At 31.6% G+C, this 21,650-nt stretch overlaps 1 protein-coding gene across 8 annotated transcripts in view; it reads right to left on the reverse strand.

The window, feature by feature from the left end:
* The window catches only part of LOC142348803 (gamma-aminobutyric acid type B receptor subunit 2-like), a 168,202-nt gene that overhangs the window by 87,970 nt on the left and 58,582 nt on the right, over positions 1–21,650 (reverse strand). For 3 of the 8 annotated variants that reach the window (XM_075400307.1, XM_075400309.1, XM_075400308.1), the window contains exons 2-3: positions 6,273–6,514; positions 4,173–4,784 (exon numbers count right to left, since the gene is read on the reverse strand). In XM_075400307.1, the coding sequence (XP_075256422.1) occupies positions 4,173–4,604 (432 nt within the window). In that variant the 5' untranslated portion in view covers positions 4,605–4,784; positions 6,273–6,514. Of the gene's footprint in view, positions 1–4,172; positions 5,257–5,672; positions 6,191–6,272; positions 6,515–21,650 lie in introns of those variants that run through there. The other 5 variants (XM_075400304.1, XM_075400306.1, XM_075400312.1 and 2 more) reach the window with 3 other exon arrangements.

The raw sequence follows: 21,650 nt of genomic DNA on the forward strand, positions 1-21,650 counted from the left end.
TGGTTTTGCATTTCTAGATATTGCAAAAGCGCTCAGTTTCATTCCAAATGAGTTTTAGTGAAACAGCATAAGCTTTACGGTAATTCAAAAACCATGATTGAAGCTTCCCCTTGTAAAAAAGGAAAACATATAGCAAAACAATTCGCATAAGTTGGTTTCATGTCCATACAAGATCGGCATTTCAAAAATTACTTAAGAACGTGTGTATACAGCATGACGAGAGCCAGAATTTTATCATTTTTTTGTACAAAATGCCGAAAATGTTGCTTCTGTTTTTCGGTTGAATTATATGATCAGGCATTTAAATTCCTTGAAAGCAAGAAATCTGCTTTAAATGGTATTTTGTGCTATTGACAACTTTTTCCACCATGAGTAAAATTTTGCTGATTATTGAACAACAAAAGCACAAATTGTGCGGAAGTAATACAAAAAGACAGTTGGGAACAGGCTATTGTTAATGCACTGCAGATTAAGAGCCTAATGCTGCTCCGCTGCAATTACACAGAAAAAAATCTATTTTTATTTATTATCATAAATTTACCACAGTTTGAACGGGAAAGTAAGAACTCGGCCATTGTAGAAAACAAACTTTACAAACTCCAAGTTCAGTTTTTCAGAGATCATAATAAGACATGTTTATGGCCAAATAACATGATACGTTAAATTGAGATCTCTTATTTTACAAAAAACTGGGCCTAACAACTCGTTATATCTATTATCAGCACTTTGCTTATGAAAACTTGTAGAATAAGGAATTATTAGTCTTTTTTATGAAAAACAGGCGTCAAAATAAGTTTCAAAAACAAATATTGAGATTGATGTTTGACCTTGTTTAAATAAGCAGGATTAATTAAAAGCACTGTGTTCAAAATTTTGACTAGAAACTGCTAATCGAGAAACCCTTTATCAAGATGTAACAAATAATACAAGATCAAGAACGTACATCCTTAGCTCCTTTTTTAGTTGGGTAAGCGTGGTCTATTGCTATAAAACTTTTATAGTTTTCCTTTATGCGCATTTGTAGTAGCCTACCTTGTAAACAAATAATAACAATGCAATAAAGTTGTTACAAAGACCTCTTGCGTTTTTATACTGAGAAGTTACTCACTTTATCAAAATTCGCTGTTATATACCTACTTGAACTCAAAAAATAGCGAAAAATTCAATTTGACAAAAAAGTTTCTCACAGAATGAAAGAAAAACAAAACAAAATCATTTCTTATGCAGAGCTCCTCTGAAAAAAGATGACATTGTTAACAGGCATTTTTAAAAAAAAATGCAATAAATAGATGAACAAATTAGTTGAGGCGGAAAATTTTCGGTCATAACCTTACAGTGAAATACCTCAGAAAAACCAATTAAACAAGTTTACTGCTTTATGTTATTTTCCGTTTTTTTTTTCATTAAAAATTAGGGTTGTGGATTTTTAGAAAAAAACAGTTAAACGTAAGTTGGGAACAGGCTATTGTTAATGCACTGCAGATTAAGAGCCTAATGCTGCTCCGCTGCAATTACACAGAAAAAAATCTATTTTTATTTATTATCATAAATTTACCACAGTTTGAACGGGAAAGTAAGAACTCGGCCATTGTAGAAAACAAACTTTACAAACTCCAAGTTCAGTTTTTCAGAGATCATAATAAGACATGTTTATGGCCAAATAACATGATACGTTAAATTGAGATCTCTTATTTTACAAAAAACTGGGCCTAACAACTCGTTATATCTATTATCAGCACTTTGCTTATGAAAACTTGTAGAATAAGGAATTATTAGTCTTTTTTATGAAAAACAGGCGTCAAAATAAGTTTCAAAAACAAATATTGAGATTGATGTTTGACCTTGTTTAAATAAGCAGGATTAATTAAAAGCACTGTGTTCAAAATTTTGACTAGAAACTGCTAATCGAGAAACCCTTTATCAAGATGTAACAAATAATACAAGATCAAGAACGTACATCCTTAGCTCCTTTTTTAGTTGGGTAAGTGTGGTCTATTGCTATAAAACTTTTATAGTTTTCCTTTATGCGCATTTGTAGTAGCCTACCTTGTAAACAAATAATAACAATGCAATAAAGTTATTACAAAGACCTCTGGCGTTTTTATACTGAGAAGTTACTCACTTTATCAAAATTCGCTGTTATATACCTACTTGAACTCAAAAAATAGCCTAAAATTCAATTTGACAAAAAAGTTTCTCACAGAATGAAAGAAAAACAAAACAAAATCATTTCTTATGCAGAGCTCCTCTGAAAAAAGATGACATTGTTAACAGGCATTTTTAAAAAAAAATGCAATAAATAGATGAACAAATTAGTTGAGGCGGAAAATTTTCGGACATAACCTTACAGTGAAATACCTCAGAAAAACCAATTAAACAAGTTTACTGCTTTATGTTATTTTCCGTTTTTTTTTCATTAAAAATTAGGGTTGTGGATTTTTAGAAAAAAACAGTTAAACGTAAGTTGGGAACAGGCTATTGTTAATGCACTGCAGATTAAGAGCCTAATGCTGCTCCGCTGCAATTACACAGAAAAAAATCTATTTTTATTTATTATCATAAATTCACCACAGTTTGAACGGGAAAGTAAGAACTCGGCCATTGTAGAAAACAAACTTTACAAACTCCAAGTTCAGTTTTTCAGAGATCATAATAAGACATGTTTATGGCCAAATAACATGATACGTTAAATTGAGATCTCTTATTTTACAAAAAAACTGGGCCTAACAACTCGTTATATCTATTATCAGCACTTTGCTTATGAAAACTTGTAGAATAAGGAATTATTAGTCTTTTTTATGAAAAACAGGCGTCAAAATAAGTTTCAAAAACAAATATTGAGATTGATGTTTGACCTTGTTTAAATAAGCAGGATTAATTATGACTTTAAAGGCTTAAAAGACTTTAAAGGCTATGATGACTTTAAAGGCAATAAAGATAGGAGCATGATTTATGGTTACATAGAAAACTGCAAAAGCAAAAATTTAAGTTACGTGACAACTAAAATTTTGAAAAAACGAGTTTTTTGTTCTTCTTGTTTTTAAAAAAATTGTTTTAACTTTGAAAATCTGAAATTGCGGTTAATCTGAAATACAAAACTCAATATAAAACTTTTACAATAATTTTTTTATTGAGCCTAAAAATGCAGCGACGACCTTTAGTTACATGAATCCTGATCGGCGAAAATATTGTTTGTTGATAGCAATTTTTAAGTTCTTCTTTGGTATCTTAAAACATTCTATTGTCAATTCGTTTTGAATATAGGTAATTTGCTTATTGCAAAAAATAAACAGTGTGTAATTTTCTCCCATATATTTTCAAGGTCAATGTTTTGTTTTAAAAATCATAAAAATATATTTTTTGAACTCATGGAAAATTGGTCAAACTCATAAAGTTTTTAGAATGATAATATCTAATTTTTTTAAGCGCTGTATCTAAATATTGGTAAAAGCATGATGGGAAGTTACCTTTATAACATAGATCGTCCAAGGGAAATAGCTTGATTACAAGCAGTCATAATTAAATTTTGCTTCCATAAGATTCTGTCACTTTTTCAATTTTGTTGGATTTGTCATGGGCAGAAAGTTGTCGCAAAAATGCACTTAGTACTTCGTTGCCGAACTAGAAATTTTGTTTCAGATCGCTTCAATTTTTCTTGTAACGATCTGTTTTAGTTGCATTATTGCACACAACAATTCGACAAAAAACATTTTACTGCTTCACTCTTTTCCACAATCGCCGATGACATGTATATTATGGTTAGATGAAAACCAATGTGCAAATAACTGCATAAAACGGCCTCGCTTTACTAATAGCGGCTAAATATGAAGACAGATAGCAAATTAGTGCTTATTGATCAGATGGAACATGAGAAATTTTGGTTTCCTGAATCATAGGTAATTAGAAATTCGGAAAATCAATTTAAGCTAGTTGAAACTATTGTCACTATTCTTCACAAAAAATGTACTCTTTTTTCATCGTAATGAACGTGGTCTGTTTGTTCAACAATTTTCTCGTTTCTTATTTTTTCACGCTGATAGGCCAATATAACACAAAACCTACTCTCGCGCAAACTTCGTTGCATCGTTTAATAGACGATTCGACACAAATTCATATTTTTTTGGACACGCAACTTAAGACGCACAATGGGCAGAAAGGAAAAAAAAACTTACTTTGGTTTCGCGGTGTATTAAGTCAACTGAGATTTCTACATTGTCTGCATCTTCCTGGTCATCGCCTCGAAAAGCATATCGGTCATCGGTGGAACCCTTTGTTAACGTCGAGGCACCGTCATTCAAACCCGCCAACGCTGCCCCCGATAACTCGCAGAGAGATAAAGGGTGCACATAATTTCTCAAAAATCCCACTCGATTTTGCGCAAAGTCAGACCCATTAGCACTCACTGAATGAAGATAGTTTGTATCATGTCCCAATAAATTCAAGTCACAGTTTAGATAAGGAATGAGACTCAAAATTTTCACGTTTTTAGAAGATTGTTTACATTCTCCCAGATTGAATAAACAAAGTAAACAATTAATTAATATTGCTGAGTAAACAATTTTGCGGAATAAGCAAAATGGAGTATCAAGTTTAATAAATTTCATTGCTCAATGTGAGATATAAGTTCATGTTTGAGTAGTTAACTAATCGATAATGAACAAAAGTTAATAACTTCTTATATTTTCAGAATAAGTACCATAATCAGCAGGAAAAGGAAAGTCTATTCCCAGTAAAATCTCTAGGGTGAAATTGAGGTAAATTGGCAACGAAAGGGAAAAAGTAGGCTTTGTTAAAAGAAGACTATTTGTTCACGAGGGCAGTGAGGCGAAATATTTAATAGACGTTTTTATTACACAAATATCCATCACTGGGATTGCGGCTAAATTGCAAGCGAAAAGGAAAAGTAATTCTAAAGGGAGGGGGCATATATTACATTCTGCAAATATCTCCTCAACGTAATTAAGTTATTTCACGTGCCGTACTCAAAAACCCACACATATTACCATTTCAAACCCTTCTAAACATATTTGTAAAAAATATAGAAAAAAAACATTTTTTTTGTGGGAAATATGATTAAAGTTATGTTAAATGGGGCGTCTTAATTTTTCCAAAATCAATTTCATGAACTATGTTGGAATTGAATGTTTTTGTTTGCACTTTTTGCAGCCGCATTATTGGCTGAGCTTTCGTGGATGCTCTTTTTTGTGTCTGTGTGTATTAGTGTGTTGTTTCCTCTCGACTCTGATTCCTCTAAAGTTGAGTTAATTTAGAGGTAATTTAGTTACGATGGTGTGATCACTGAAGCGAATCCCCTCCCAACCACAGTCCTCAATTCTTCCCATTTCCATTCCAAATTGCCCAATTTTCCCGCCATTTTTATACCACCGCCCAACTTTTTTATAATACACTATTGCATGCTTTTGTTCACTAGTTTTTGTTTCTCCTAGATATGCCTGATCTCTAAACGTTTTCGAATTCTTTTAATGAAAAAGAAACTAAAACAAATAAAGTTCAGGCTAAAAACAATAATTTGGATAAAATTATTATAAGTGGAACGATCTAAATTAAATTTAATTCATTTTATACAAACTTATAATGTTTAGGTTTCAACCTAGTACTATATCCCCAAATTTTTGCAAAAACACTTTAACGGAAAAATTTAAATTGTTTACAGTAAATAAGGGATAATTTTCCAACAGGAATTAACGTTTGAAGAAAATTAAATGGTAAGAATATGAGGTTGAGCCAACCCTAAAACATGTAATGAAAAACATCGAAATTACCCTTAACGCAATGTGAATTATTTTATTAGTTCAAATGCGCGCAGAATAAATTGAAGAACATGAAATAAGAACACGTAATTTGATTGGCGTTTGCCTTTGGTGTATGGTCAAGATTAGTTGACAAAATGGCTATGAAATAACAGCCAATTTGGCTGGAATGAACCAAAATTCAACTCGGTATAGACTTGTAAAATTGAGTATGCCTGTATTGGGGGTACTTGCAAAATTGAAACAGAAAAGTCACCAATTTTCATATCTCCTATTAAGATTTGTGGTATTAATTCATTGATTGGCATTAATATTTAATTTCACAAGGAAAAATTTATTATTTTCTGCTACGAAAACACATTAAATTGGCATTAGAAAATAATTTTAAAATTTGTGCAAAACCGCAAAATTTTTCCTTTTTTGTTTAATTTTATTTGTCACGTGAGATTCGAGAGAATAAAGAAAGCATCAGAAAAATTTATTCTGCAACAAAACGTGAACAAAATTTTCCCGGTTTGTTATTTTCAGGTGCGTGAATAAATTTGACAAAAGGGACTCATAACAATATTGTAAATTTTGCTAATATAACCAATATAACTTTTTATTAAATTCGATAATCATTTTAGGAATATAATAAAATTCGAAAGGCGTTGTTTGTGTTTCATTCACGGTGTCCCTACGCGTGAAATAATTTAATCGCAGCTCACTTTTTGTTTTTCAGTAGCAACCTCGCCTCAGGCATCCTGAAACACAAAATTACAATGAGTTTAGAAATGCTCAAAAATATACTACGACAGTAAAACAAAAGCATTTAGATGGAAATTTTGTCTCAAATTAATGAAAAAAAAAGTTATCACAAGGAAATAAAACAATGAACTTTTGCAATAATGGCGATAATTGAATTCTTTTACTTTTTATGCAGTTTTATATCCGAATTAAAGAGCATAAAAGAGCGGCAGCAGAGAATAATCAGAAAATGTTTCAGGGCTGAATCAGAGTAGGATCAGGTCAATTTTGACGCTTGATAGAGTAGTTGCAGGATAGATTTCTGGAACTATCATTGATAGAGCAAGTATTTGAGTTCAATTATTCCGGAACTATTAATGACAGAAAATTCCAGAGTACACTTAATCCTAGGTCATTATTTCAGAAAAAAGTATAGGACTAAGATAAGACTATGGTGCTCGGCAAAAAGTATAAGCTATTGAGAGGAACCCCACCAATAGTAGAAACAATTTTTTTGCGCTTTGAGGCACAAATCGTTATATCTCCTTTTTGCACGTATCCGGCACCGCAATACAAGTAACAAAAATGATTGATTATAGGGCGATTTAAAACAAAAAAGACTATTTTGGGTTTAACTTTGAAACTTCAATTAAACTCTGATCCATTGAGAATTTTAACGCGCTTAAGTTTTGTAAACCAACTGCGATCCCACTTTAAATTTAATCCATATTGTGCTGCCAAAGAGTCCCTCCATACTGAAACACACTCTGCCAAGAGCAGTGTCAGCAAATCACTTGTCTGGATTATAAACTTTGAATTGTTGCTATATAGATGATAACCTGTCGAGGCTGAGCTCCTCTGGCCCAATTTCATCAGTGTTTATAGTTTTAAACTCTTTCAGTGAATATATGATCCTGTTTGAAAGTTCAAGATACAATCGAATAAAAAAAGACAATGATAGTTCTGCTGAGTCAAATTAGAAGCCCTAATTGGTGGGGGAATAAGCCCTCATGATCAATTACGAATTATTCTTGCTTAAAATTTTGATAGAAGTTCTTGAAATGGTATACCAAAAATGCTCGCAAGATAAATTATAGTTAAAAACCGATCCCTTCTAATCAGACAGGTATTTGAAACGGCATTATCCGTGAGCGGAAGAGTAGAGGTTGGCTACAAAAACCGAAAAACCAAAGTACTATCTTCACAAATTAAGCAGATTTTCTATTTAGCAACTTTCTCCTTCCGATAAGCATCATATAAATTTTTATCATCTTTTTGCTGGCATTGACTGGCGACCCGATCCCAGCTAACAACAAAACTTTCTACCTTTTTCCAAAAATATGGCGTTTTTTTAAAGTTTAATTCCAAGGTTCGTTTTTGTTAATAAATTTAAACGAGATTGTTTTGGGCTCAAAAGCCTTGTTATTGGAAATATTCCGACAAAAATTATTTTTTCCAAAATGTTCACGCATCGCAGCTTAGGAGGTGCCTTATCAAAACATCAGCATAAATTTTTGTCCAAAAAAATGCTACAAAACTGCTTGAATTTTAAAGACTTCACAAGATAACAAACAATTTCCAACAACTTGTTATCTTGCATGAAAACAACCTTCCAAATTAAAAGAAAAGCATCAAGATTAATGATAAAGGCGTCATAACAGCTATGTTTGCAAGAACGTACATTCTTTGCACTGGGACCACGATTAATCAATATTGGCTCACCAAATCCGACAAACTATCTAAAACATTACTTCTATCTAAAAATTCGGGTTTATTTATCAAAACGGATGAAGTAACAACAAAAGACAAAAACAAAGATGTATTTGCAGCCTTTGTAAGGCTTGGCAATTTTTTGGAAAAATTGAAATGATTTTGGGAACCATACTTCTTAATAATATCTAATTCTTAGTCATTTTCATTTCTCGCAATTATGTGAAAATCTTTTCACACGTTTCTTACAGATCTGTGAGATCATCAATTCATCCTAACTTATCATCATCAAAACTTCTATCTAAATACTCCAAAATCTGCTTGCAACAATATTGAACAATTATAAATCTATAAAAAACAGAAACGATGCACTTTAAAATTCGGCAGTAATTTAGAAAAGGGGAATTTTATAGAGATCCTTTATTTTGAAACATGTTTTTCTGTTTAAATCTTTGACAACAAATTGCTTTCTGTTGTTCCAGTTTTATTGAGAGAAAAAACGCAATCAGAGCGGACCTTGTACAGGTTGAAGCTTGCACACAGAAAATTTTCAAGACGCCAGAAGGTATTAATTCCTTCATCCTTACAAATCTTTTCAAGGTTTTTACTTCAGACATTTAAGAACATGCATTCTGAACGGAATAAGTAAGTACTAAAGACGTCAACAAAGATGTAGTTGCAACTACTCTAAGACTAATAAAAAGAAAAAAAAAGAAATTGATTCTCTTGAATTTTTGATATTTGCAAAACAGAAGCAAAAAGAGTTTTTGATCATGTTATTGTAAAACAATATAATTTTGGCAAAAATGAAAAGAAATAATTTTGTGAACCTTTTTACTTATTAATAGCTAAGTCTTAGTATTATTCAGTTCTTGAAATAATGTAAATATCTTTTTATGAACTTCTTCAAATTCATGAGATCATAAATACATACATCGTTTCTTATCAACCTCAAACATTTATTCAACCAAACTGCTTTCTAATGAATTCAGAATCGTCAACAAAATTGAACAATTAGAAACCTATAAAACAGAGCGCCTATGTTTTTTTGAAAATGTGGCGAAGATTAAGAAAACGTAATATGGAAAGAAGCTGATTGTTTTGATTTTTTAAACTACATCAGTTAAAGCATAGATTATTTTTTGCTCATTTGGTAAAATTCATTGTAGTATTTTACTGAGGGTCCAAAATACGAGCTGGCAAACAATATGATTAAAGCTTTCAATTTCATTGAAAATGACAAAAACTTCTAATTTTATCGGGATCCTAAATTTTCTGTTTAAACCTTTGACCACACTCTGTTTTCTATTATTCCACTTTTATTGTGGGAAAAACCCAATCAGAGCGGACCTTTAACAGGTTGAAGCTTGCAAAACAGAAAAGTTTCAAGATGTCAGAAGGTATTCATTCCTTCATCTTACAAGTTTTTTCAAAGTTTTTATTCTAGACATTCAAGAATATGCATTTTGAACAAATTACAGCCAGTGCTCTTTATTATCCATCTCCTGTGACGCTGAAAAACCTTGCCTTTAGTAGCGCGCAATTTTCTTACCTTGAAATTCTCTGGTCGTACGAACTAATGTAATCAAAATCTCTTTATTCAGCTAAAATTAAGAGTAATTACAGAACCGAATGGGAGAATTATAAACTCTGCTTTAAAGCTCCAAAAAAACTTTCACAATTTTTTTCAAAGGACACAGAATTTTTATTTGACCATTAGTTTTGCTTCTGGCTGTTCTTTAGCGATCACGAGTAGTGCCCTTAAATGAAGCTACGATCTTCCTAGCTACACAACTTTATATTAAAGACAATAGTAACGGTTACTTCTTGATAAGAAAAAGAAACGTTTTTTGACATATCGAGGTCTCTTATACTGTTTTACAAAGGAGTCACACGCGTAAACACAGTTCATTAATTTACATGTTCCGTATAGGTCTATAGATAAAACAAGGCGGCTCGGTAATGTGCGATGGCACATAAGGTTCCGACCCCGCGCATCCACACTTTTGGCATAATTGTCTACCAAATGAAGAACAGATAGAAAAACCCAAAAATTATTTTTTGGGAATCCCAAAAAAGCCCAAGTATTTTTTCAAAAAAATGAACGATAAGATAGCCTCCAAAGCAAACAACTCAGTGTAGTAAAAAATGAAGCATTAGATTGCTGTGATGTGCCAATATTAAGAAAGCGAGTCGAGACGAACAGCAAAATCAAACAGAAATATCAACAACAAACATTAATTACATCAAAAACTTTATGTCCGTTTTAAAAAACAAAATTTAATAACAAAGTCAGCATACCATCAGATAAACCTAAAACTAAACAAAATAACTTTTAAATTACCACAAAAGATATGGACCAGTCCATAAGAAGGTTCGGTAGCAATTAGACAAAAAAAAACAGTAAAGTTGAAAGATTCGCTTATTTTTTTTTAAAACAATTAGCTTAAAAGTAATGAAAACCATTAGAAATCAAGTAAATTATACCAATAGGTTTACGATTACCAATGCTTTTTTAGAAGGGCATTAGGACCTGTCCTTATTCAATTTATTAAGCGGCTAAAAAGAACAACAAAAAAACAACAAACAAAAATTCAATTGAAATTTGCCAGAAAACGCTGTCAAAACCGCCAAGCCATATTTTGGCCCTCAAAATATATTCGATTGCTCCATCTTCAAGTGCCGATAATGTAGGATGTAGCCATTCTTTCATTAGTGAGACTAGGTAACAAGTAGACAAGAAAGAGGAAAGGGCAAATGTATGTAATAATTTTTTTTCGAAAGAAAATTATATCCAAAGTCATGAAGGACATTAATTACAAAATCAAATATTTAAATAGGGTCGTTTATTCGTCCAAAGGAAATTTTTGAGACCTGCAATTATTCAGAATATGTCTTGCGTCAACAAACAGAACGTAAAATAAGACAAAAATCAAATTAATTTACTTTTTTGTGAAAAACCGGTGTCGAAGTCAGTAAGGTCATAACGCATTCTTTAAAAAAAAAAGATTTTGGGGACATCAATTCTTTTTGAAGTTTTCCCTTGACACCCATAATGTCATATTTGACCTGTAATTAAAGGAGATTAGGTAAAAAAGAAAAATAAAAAGAACATACTTGCGAAATTTTTTTTTAGTTTTGGAAAACGATTGTTTTCAAAGTCATGAAAGCCATCAGCTATCTGTTATTATCAGAGTTTTGGCTCATTTAGTCTTCCATGAAAAACCAGAAAAACACAAAAATAACTTATTAATCACCAGAAAACGTATGCGACCAGTCCATAAAAAGATTTGGTAACAATTATACAAAAAAGAACAAAAACAGTAAAGTAAAAAAATTAACTTATTTTTTTGAAACAGTTAACTTCAAAGTAATAAATACCATTAGGAATCAATTAATATTACCACAAATTTACGATTACCACTGCTTCTATAGAAAGGCATTAGGATCTGTCCTTATTCATTTTTTAAAGCGGCTAAAAAGAACAACAAAGAACAAACAAAATTTCAATTGAAACTTTCCAGAAAACGCTGTCAAAAGCGTCAAGCCAAATTTTGGCACCCAAAATATATTTGATTGCGCCTTCTTCAAACAACTATAATGTAGTACGTGGCCATTCATTAGTGAGACTAAGTAACAAGTAGACAAAAAAGCGAAGTGCTAAAGTATGTAATACTTTTAATTTTTATTTCGAAACAAAATTACATTCAATGTCATGAAAGGCATTACTTACAAAAAGGGCTATTTAAATAGGGTCGTTTATTCATGAAAAGGAAGCCCTCGAGACCTGTAATTATCCAGAATTTTTCTTGCATCTACAAAAAGAACGTCAAATATGACAAAAATCAAATTAATTTACTTTTTTTGCGAAAAACCGGTGTCGAAGCCAGTAAGGTCATAACAAATTCCTTATAAAAAAGATTTTGGGACACCAATCCCTTTTATTCCCTTGACACACATAATATCATATTTGACCTGTAATTAACTAACGAGATTAGGTAACAAAAAGAAACATAAAAAGAACAAAATTGCGAAGTTAAAAAGTTTTTTTTTTAAATTTTGGAAAACGATTGTTTTCAAAGTCATGAAAGCCATCAGCACTCTACTATTATCAGAATATCGGTTCTTCTATTCTTCCATGAAAAGCCAATGAAACCTATCACTCTACAGGAAATTTCATACGACTGAAACGACAAAGTAAAAATGACAGTTAAAGACAAAATTAAAAAATTCAAATAATTTCTTCAAGAAAGAAGTGTCTAGGCCGTTAAATCGATAATCTATATCTTTCAAGAATTTAATATTTTCAATTGTGCTTTATTTTGAACCTAATCATGTGATATGAGAACTGCCAATAATGTGATAATGTGACATAAACGTGAAAAAATGTGACTAGAAAACGCAAGTATCTAAAAACAAAAAAAATCTGAAATCTAGTAGTATCAAAGCCTGAAAAATCACTTAAGGCTTAAAACCGCAATCGACAAAAAATTATATCAGTAGACTTAAAAAGCATTCTTTATTTGCTGACACTAAGCTACAAGTTGACCAAATTAAGAAAAAAAATAGAAGAAAAGTTCATTAAGCCATTATTTCTTTAAAACTCAATTATTTTTAAAAGTCGAAACGATCAAAAACTTTCAAAGAAAAATAAATGCATTAGCTTTTACCTGCTTAGGAAGCCAATTGGACCTATCAATCCTGAGCTATAATTTGATATGTTCTGTTCTTTATTATTAAAAAAAGGTCTTTTTTTTAAAAAAAAAGACCGACTGATTACAATCCGAATTCTTTTTGGACTGTAACAGTACAAGATGGGCCCAAAACTAGCCCTGCTAATGCTTATTGTCCGTTAGGAACAGTTGATTTTCGAATGTTATAGATACAGATAATTTGTTAGTTCCAAACTCAAAAATAAATTCTGCATTTTTAATATTCAACGAGTAAAGTTAGCAAAAAACGGCAAGTTTTAATTACAGAGGACTCTCAGCGGAAGTTGAAGTAAGAATAGCCCCTTTCTGAGTCTACAAAGACTGTATTAGTGTTGTTTGGGGGTATACTGTCGGCAAATTTAATCAAAATTGACTAAAGTAGCTTATTTCGTGCTGTTTTTGATGAAAAAGGCTGAATTTTGAAATATTTATCCAGAGTTTTTGACCAAGAAAATTAAATCAGAATAATCAACAAAGCTTGTTTTTCTTTAAAAATGAAATCAACGACACTTTTTTTAAAAATTTTAACAAATTTTAGCAAAACTAACGAAAAAATTAGTCAAAAATTTCGGAAAATGTGAATAAAAACATCGTGAATGCACTCTACTTTCCTCAGAAGTTTAAACCTCGATAACTCCCTGTAGAAAACGAAAATTAAAAAATATTTTTACTTCCATATTCTACGCTGGACGAGCTTTTTAATGATACCAGTCTCAACTCTCTACGATGAATATATCGATCGGCGAAAATTGACTGAACAAAAAAAAACCCATTTGAGTATATAGTTCCTCCCCCCTCAAGAGGGGTCGGAACAAATATGTACAGAGAATGGAAGAATCTCTTCGTTTAAGATCTAAATGACTAGGAGGCAATAAGTGAGAGATATTAACCAACACAGAGTATTTATAATAGTGCCTCTTGATCGCACAATTACTCCTCCTATCTTAACTAGAGGCAAATTAGGCGTGAAATGATTGCACGGGACATCAAAATAAGACATTAAAAGGGATAAAATATCGTTCCTCAAATGTATGGGGCTCAATTGGCCGACTATTAGTTTTCGAAATATCTGAAATTTCAAAATATGTGAAAGTTTTAAATTTCTTGAACCAACAATTGACTTTTGTGTGGGCTTTTCATATTTAATCAAAAAAATTTCTTTGTTAATCTTGAGAAACAAGGTTAATATAATTTCTTTATGGTATAGACTTAGACCATTATAGTAAAGAAATTTTAAAAAATGAGCCGTCAAAAGCATAAGCAATTTACTTAATCAGAACTTTTTTTGCTATTGTCAATTATTTGGTTTTTATTTCTCAACCACATTAAACGAACCAAACTGGAATTTCAGAAATTTTAATATTGTGTCAGTAATTGCGTTGTTTAATAGAAGAAAATCTTTATTCGCGGATCTATTTTTTGATAAAATTTGTTCTCCTGGAAATTTGTCTTTTTTGTCAATTTGTGCACTAAAAATATTCCTTTTTCGTCCACTTTCACGTCGGTTAATATGGTAGTGGTGCAAATTAAGGCTAGGGTATGGAGTGTATCTATGGAGCAGTTAGCCCAACCCTGGCCGGGTGAAATTTGTCAGGTAGGGAGATTGATAATAGATGGGAAGGTGGTTCTACCGCACAAAGGACTCAAGATATGAAATTATAGATTGTATTGTGCTAATTAAAGTCTACTCAGAGAGAACTTGACTGTATAGTGGAGAGGGAAGCACGATGATGATTTTTCAAATACAATTGCACGCAGTTCTTCCAATTTGCACTAAAACATGCATCACATGTAATTTTTGTGCCTCAAGTTGTGATTTCTAACATTTCTCCGTATACTTCCGGATCCGAGACCAAGACAATCCACAATTATTTACAATTCATAACTTATATAACATTTTCGAACAGCGCCAACAAGCTGAAATGATAACTCGACATCAGCTTCAGAATTTAGTCTTGTGCGATCAAATTATTAGTCATGGTCTAACAAACCTTTTTGGGAAAAAACTTTGAAGTTTTTGAGTTAAAACCAATCCTAGAAATCTGATAGAACTGTTTCGAAAGTAATTTACATGAAGTTTCAGTTGACTAAAGTTGCATAGTAATTAGTTTTAAAACACTTGTATTTTCGAAGATGGGAAATAAGACGAATACCCGATTAGGTGAAACTAATTTTCGCAGTCATTAGGCGAAAAACTTTGCGCTAACTTCTGTGGATACTGAGCGACTACCAACGAAAAGACAATGGCACAAAATGTTCCGACTGCGTTGATCCACAATCTTGTATCTTTTGTATACTAAAAAAACTTTGGAGCAGAAATGGACCGCCTAGAAAGAATTAGTTCAAGTATTGTTGTTTAAACTTTGATAGATCCTTAAAAAGGAAGATACGTTTACACAAAAAAAGTTTATGACAGCAGGATCAAATTTCTTCATTTCTATAGAATGAACACACCAACAAACAACCTTACAGACATGAAATCATCTCGAATGCAGTTTCTAGAAAAGAAAAAAATATCAAGTGAAAAAAACTCAATTTACCAAAAAAAATTGTGATCCATTATGACATCAATCTTTTCTTGAACTAAATCTGAAGTTGCAATGGAAGGAAAAACTAACCGTAAGTAACAAGTGGCCTTTAATGTCTCAATTTTAGTCTGAAAAGTGAGTGCAGAAGTAAAAGAAAATAACCGCTGCACTCATTTATAATTTAATCTTCAAAACGCAGATCTGATCAAATTCGAAGAGAAGTTACCCAAGGTAAATAGCTACAAATTAGGCCACTATCGGGGTCAGTCATGTTTGCCCTCATAACTACTCAAACAATGTTCTATCAATTTGGTTGCCAATTCATATCAAGAAACATGCAAATACAAAAAACCGAAAACCATATATAAGTCCCAATTTTTCACCGGAAATTTGTTTGTGCCAACATTTGAAAAACCCAAAGACACAAACTAACGTTAATTTCAAAAACTTAAACTACTTAATACAAGCACGAAAGTAGGGGTCAGATAGGAAGACTTACCAATGAGTCTGTTCTACGAGTCGACAAAACAATATTGAAAAGCAAAAGAAGTTTTTCCGAAAGCTGATAATTTTGAATCGAAACACAAACATAATTCATTTTCAAAAAAACACACATTCAAAAATTTAGAAAAAATTTCTAAAAACCCTCTAACCCTTTTCTAAAAACCAACTGTATTTGTCAGCATCAAAAACAAATGATTAGTACAATTGTAAACAAACAATATTAACAAAAAAACAAATGAGTGAAAAACCAAGTATAAAAAAATCAAAACTCTCCAGATCAGCACAAAGCTGAATGATGTGCTTTTTACATCAATGATTAGTGAATTTTTCATCGACGATTTACAAAAAAAAGAAAAACGGTCGAATCTCAAATGTCACAAAATTTTTGTCAGAAAAATTTTTGTCAGAAAAATTTTGTCACAAAATTTTTGTCAGAAAAAAGCTAATTAAAAACTTACTAATGTTTCAACAAAAGGGCAATTGTAAATAAACAATTGTAAACAAAAGATATTAACAAAAAAATGAGCAAATATCCAAGTTTATAAAAAGATCAAAACTCTCCAGTTTTTCACAAGAATAAAAAAGAGAATTTTGTATCGATTATTAGTGACTTTTTTAATGATGACTGAAAAACAAATTCAAAAACCGTCAAACTCAAATTTCTCATATATTTCAGAAAACAATAAGTGTCCAGTCATAAAAATCATTAACTATGAACACTAGCGCTAGCTTTTGCTTGGTTTACTTTATTTCACTTTTGAAATCACTGAGAATTTTCAATGCTCATATTGTGACGAAACTACAGAAAAACTACAGGAAAACTTACAAAAATTTCATCAAAAAGATAGCTTCAGAGTAAACAATACCATAAGTTAAAAAACAGAAAAGTAATTAAGTTGATTTAGCGTTTATTGGAACTTGGTTGAATCTATCATTAATTGGTTCCAGTATTAAAACAACACTAGGAACAAAAAACGGACCGAATTTGCAAACTTTGGTAAAATTTTTTAGTTTCAATGTCAACAAAATCATTTGTTAGCCACAGAACAATTCAAACAAGTGCACATATTTACGATTCAAACAAAAACATCGCAATTAGTATACTTCTCCAGAAAGTCACGAGGAAAAACCGGAACGAAGTTAAGTGGTCGCAAAATATGAAAACAAAAAGGATGGCTTTTAAAAATAAAAAAAATCTAGATCCTAATCTAAATGTGTTTTATTCCAAAAAATCACTATGAGACAAATCACTCAGTGCCCCATCAGGGATACCAAAACCCGAAAACGTTGAAAATGGTAGTAAAATTGGCAAAAATTAAAAACAAATTTTCAAAAAAATTGCCAAGAATTTGAACAAAATTAGTGTGAAATGTGAAATGCTTACAAAAATTTAAACATCAAAAGTTAGTGGATTATAAATTAAAAAAATAAGATTTAGGGTATTAGCTTCACCTAATCCAAACGTTTAAACCAAATTTTTTTTTTCAGCCATATTGAACAGTTAAAATTTCGCAGAAAATGTTATTTATATTATCAAATAATACAATAGAATAATTTAGATTAATTAATATAAGTTGCAGAAAAAAAATAAATCATAAAGAGGAACTCGATAGATGTAAGTTATTTGTAGATCCAATATGTCACGTACACTGCATTGCCAATGCTCACCAACGGTGGTCATTTTGCTGCTGAGTATTTCCGAAGTAATATCTCAAATGACAGAGGTACGCTCATTGACGCAATATTTTCTAACTTTTATTTAGAAACAAAAGTTAACTTTTCTATAGAACTTTTCTATAGAATTTAACTTTTCTATAGAAACAAAAGTTAAATCAACCGGTATAACAGATCATCACACGGTAGAAGGGTCCTTTGACCTCGATGGCAGTCCAGAAAAGTATTTTAAAGCTCTAAAAAGCCGCAATTGGCATGACCCAGATAATCCAATTACAAGAGAAAGACTCGAAAAGGATCTCAGGTATCAATTTGAGGTCCACAGAAGTAGTTTAGAACTCTTACCAATTGACAAAGCCTTCAAAAAATTTCACGAATTGCTCACTGAAGCATTAAACAGTCACCTTCCTGAAAAATATCGTACACAAAAAAAACAAATATTGGATTGATAATGAGGTTAAAAACTTAGCCACGAAAAAACGTAGTCTTAAGAAACTGACAGATACAACTGGAAGTCCACAAATTCACGAAAATCTCTCATCAGATCTAAAAAACAAACTTTTTATCAAAATTTACTTAAAACCGGTTCGGTAAAAAACAGAAAATATTTTTTTGAGCTTTACAGATCTTTTGCCGGCAATTCAGAGTCCTCTAAAGTTTTCTGCTCGCAAAATAAAGTAGAAGAGTTTAAACGAGTTCTTCTCAAACATTGGGAAAAAATTGAATGCAGAATTTTTAACAAGAAGTGCCGTTACGATTGAAAACCAGAGTCAAAGTATGTTTCTAAAATCGATATCTGAAAACGACGTAATGTACGCTATCAACAACTGTAAAAACAAATTTAGCCTTGATTGCTATAACTTGAACTATTTTTTTCATTAAAAAAAGTTTCTGACTGTTTAGCAGCTCCCTTACAACTCTTGTTTAACAGATGCAAAGAACTTGGACAATACCCAGAGAGTTTGAAAATAGCAAAAGTTATACCGTTCTTCAAAAATGGACATAAAGATGACCCATCAAATTTCAGGCCCATCTCGTTGCTACCAATTATAGGGAAAGTCTTTGAGCGGATTATTTTTGATCGAATTCAAAACTACCTAAACGTTTTCGAAACTCTCGCAGATTCACAATTTGGCTTCAGGCACGGGAAGAGCACAGTTGATGCCATTGCAACCTTAATAGAGGAAATAAGATCAAATCTCCACAACAACAGTGAAAAAACCAAATGCACCTTTCTGGACTTAAAGAAAGCTTTTGATACTGTCGATCACAACATTCTACTGCAAAAGTGTTATAGATATGGTCTGCGTGGCCCAATGTACAACATTTTAAAATCATATTTGTCCAAATGCAATATACTTTAATTGGAGATAAAAAGTCCAAACTGAATCTTATAGAACTAGGCGTGCCTCAAGGATCAATTCTTGGCCCTCTTTTGTTTATTATCTACATGAATGACTTAAGTTTGTCCCAGAAAAAATCAAATGTTATTTTATACGCCGATGACAATGTTGTGAAGAGCAGAAGTCCTGCATCGAAAATTGACGATGATCACGACAGAGCACTAGATAAGGTCAATGATTGGCTCATGAAAAATAAACTTACACTGAACAAGGAAAAAACAAAAAGCATGCTTTTTGTAAAGAAAAATAAAAAAAATGTTGAGTCAAGAACATTCATAAAAAACCCTAAAATTGAGAAAAACAAAGTTTCAAATACCTGGGCATCACGATAGATAATGATCTACGTTTCTCAAAGCACTCAAAGCATGTGGTCACAGATATTTTGTCGAATTGTTCTATCTTTTATAAACTAAGAAAAGTTTTGAGAGAATCACAGATGATAAAAGCGTTTAGAACATACATACAGCCAATAGTACAATACGGAGTCCTGATATACGGGTCAACAATAATCGCAACTATTAGGGAAATAGACAAAAATGACAAACGTATCGTGCGGCTAATTTTTCATCGAAAAAAGTTTGAAAGCAATTACGAAGAAAGAGTAAAACATAGGATATTTAGCCTCAGAGTTACATGCATATGAGGTACTTAAGCAAACACTAAAAAACATAAGGGGACAATGTAATATTTCACCAATTTCAAAGGGTTTCTCAATGCAAAATTGCCTTAAAAAAAGCAAGCGGTTGATTAAAAACAAAATAACTCAAGGTAAAAATCTATTTCACAGTTTTTCAATAGTAGTTAGGATAAGGCGGGTCTTAAGAATGCTTCTAGGTTACGATGATGAAATAATAGAAAAGATTGAAAGCATGTCTACTGCCGAAACAAAAAAATTCTGTCATCAATTTCTAGATAATTATATTTCGGGTAATGAGGACATAGTCAGACTGTTGTATGAGTTTTAATATCACAACTCAAAGGCGTTCCATAACCAGAATAATGTGTTTCACTAGGTTTAATGGAACCTTGAAGAATAGTGCTTCCTCTTTTTTTTCTTTCTTTATTTTGAATCACCTTCATCCAGATAAACTGAACGAGACACTTGAGAACGGGCCATCGGCCCAATAGTGCTCTCCCACAGTCAAATATGTGATTGTATTTGTACAGGTAATTGTGAAAAGCTACTTATTGACTGATGGAAACAATTTATTATTATTATTATTATTATTAATATATCCCATTAACATCCCTATAATATCCTCAAACTTACCTAATATTTCAATATCAAAAAGGCGACCAAACTCCAACGAATCGTACGAGTAGGAATTAAGTTGTCTCCGAGTGTGAATGGTTTTCTTTTTAGTTCTATTTTTTGCTAGTTTTTTTACACATTAAAAAGAAATATGATGCTTATTAATTCTCTATTTGTCGCAACTTGGATTTTACGGCGAAGAGTCGAAGGAATGAGTCTCTTTGACATTGGAATAGCTGATAAGTTAGCGTCCTGTTCTATGCCAAAAGTACACATAACTATTATCACTAGCCTTGATGCGTAGTGTCGTAAAAATTCTTTCCCAGCTCTTCAAAAAGTTGATTTAATTTCAAATCAAACCCTTATTTAATTACCAACAAGTTTCGTTGAGATACGAATTTGATTTTTATTTGATTTGTCTAAAGAGTTCTGATTAAAGCCACGACTTGTTTAGATTTTAAATTAATGGCTTTTCTTGTATTACATTGCTGCAGTAATTTAGTCATCGTTCAAAAAATAGTTGTCGGATGAATTTCTTGATATAATTATTTATTCTGCATTATTTTCTAGAAAGTTCTATTAAGATCAAAATTAATAATTGAAAAAAGAATTTGTGGAAATCTTTGTCACTTGACTCAAATTGTTTAATAGAACCAATGAGCCGAGAGAACGGGGGAATGGTCGGTAATTAGATTGCCGGGAGTTATAATAAAGCACAAAACATCTCAATTAATATTGCCCATATCGCAATTCTCGTTAATTGCTTACTCCAGTGTACTATTATTATTACCTAATTATTAGCTGATCATGTAAATGGATTTATTGATCACTTGGAAGTATGATCATAAAATTTTCAGATATAACTTTTTATTGTCTGAAAACACTCTTTTCATAGTAAGTGACATGATCATAAATGTCATATTAAAAAAATACGGATCCGAGACATCATGATTCAGAGCTGTTATACTATATTACTATATTCTCAGAAGTAAGAAAATAAGGATTGAGATTTTTGGTAAGCAACGTGTACTAATTGGTTTAGTTGACTACAAAATGACGTCAATAGTATGTGGTGGTCATTTCAAGTTAGAGGGAGTTCCCTGAATAACGATTTAAGGTTATTTAAAACAGCACCTTGTAGGGATAAAATTTTGACAGCAAATTACATTCAGTAAGCTTCTAAAGCTTCGAAACAGTAAATTAAAATTCCACTGTCAATTATTTGGAGACTGAAAGCCATGTGATTTTCAAAAGTTGCCCGTGACCCTGGTTCAAATCAATTAATAAGTTTCAAAGAGAGTTTTGAAACGGATTCCTCATCTTGCGTCGCTTAATTTCCAGTTTATTAGTCTTGTGATCTTAATAACGTT

The sequence above is a fragment of the Convolutriloba macropyga genome, chromosome 10 (assembly GCF_964194025.1).
Source record: "Convolutriloba macropyga chromosome 10, txConMacr16.3, whole genome shotgun sequence".
In the NCBI taxonomy this organism is placed as follows: Eukaryota; Metazoa; Xenacoelomorpha; order Acoela; family Convolutidae; genus Convolutriloba; species Convolutriloba macropyga.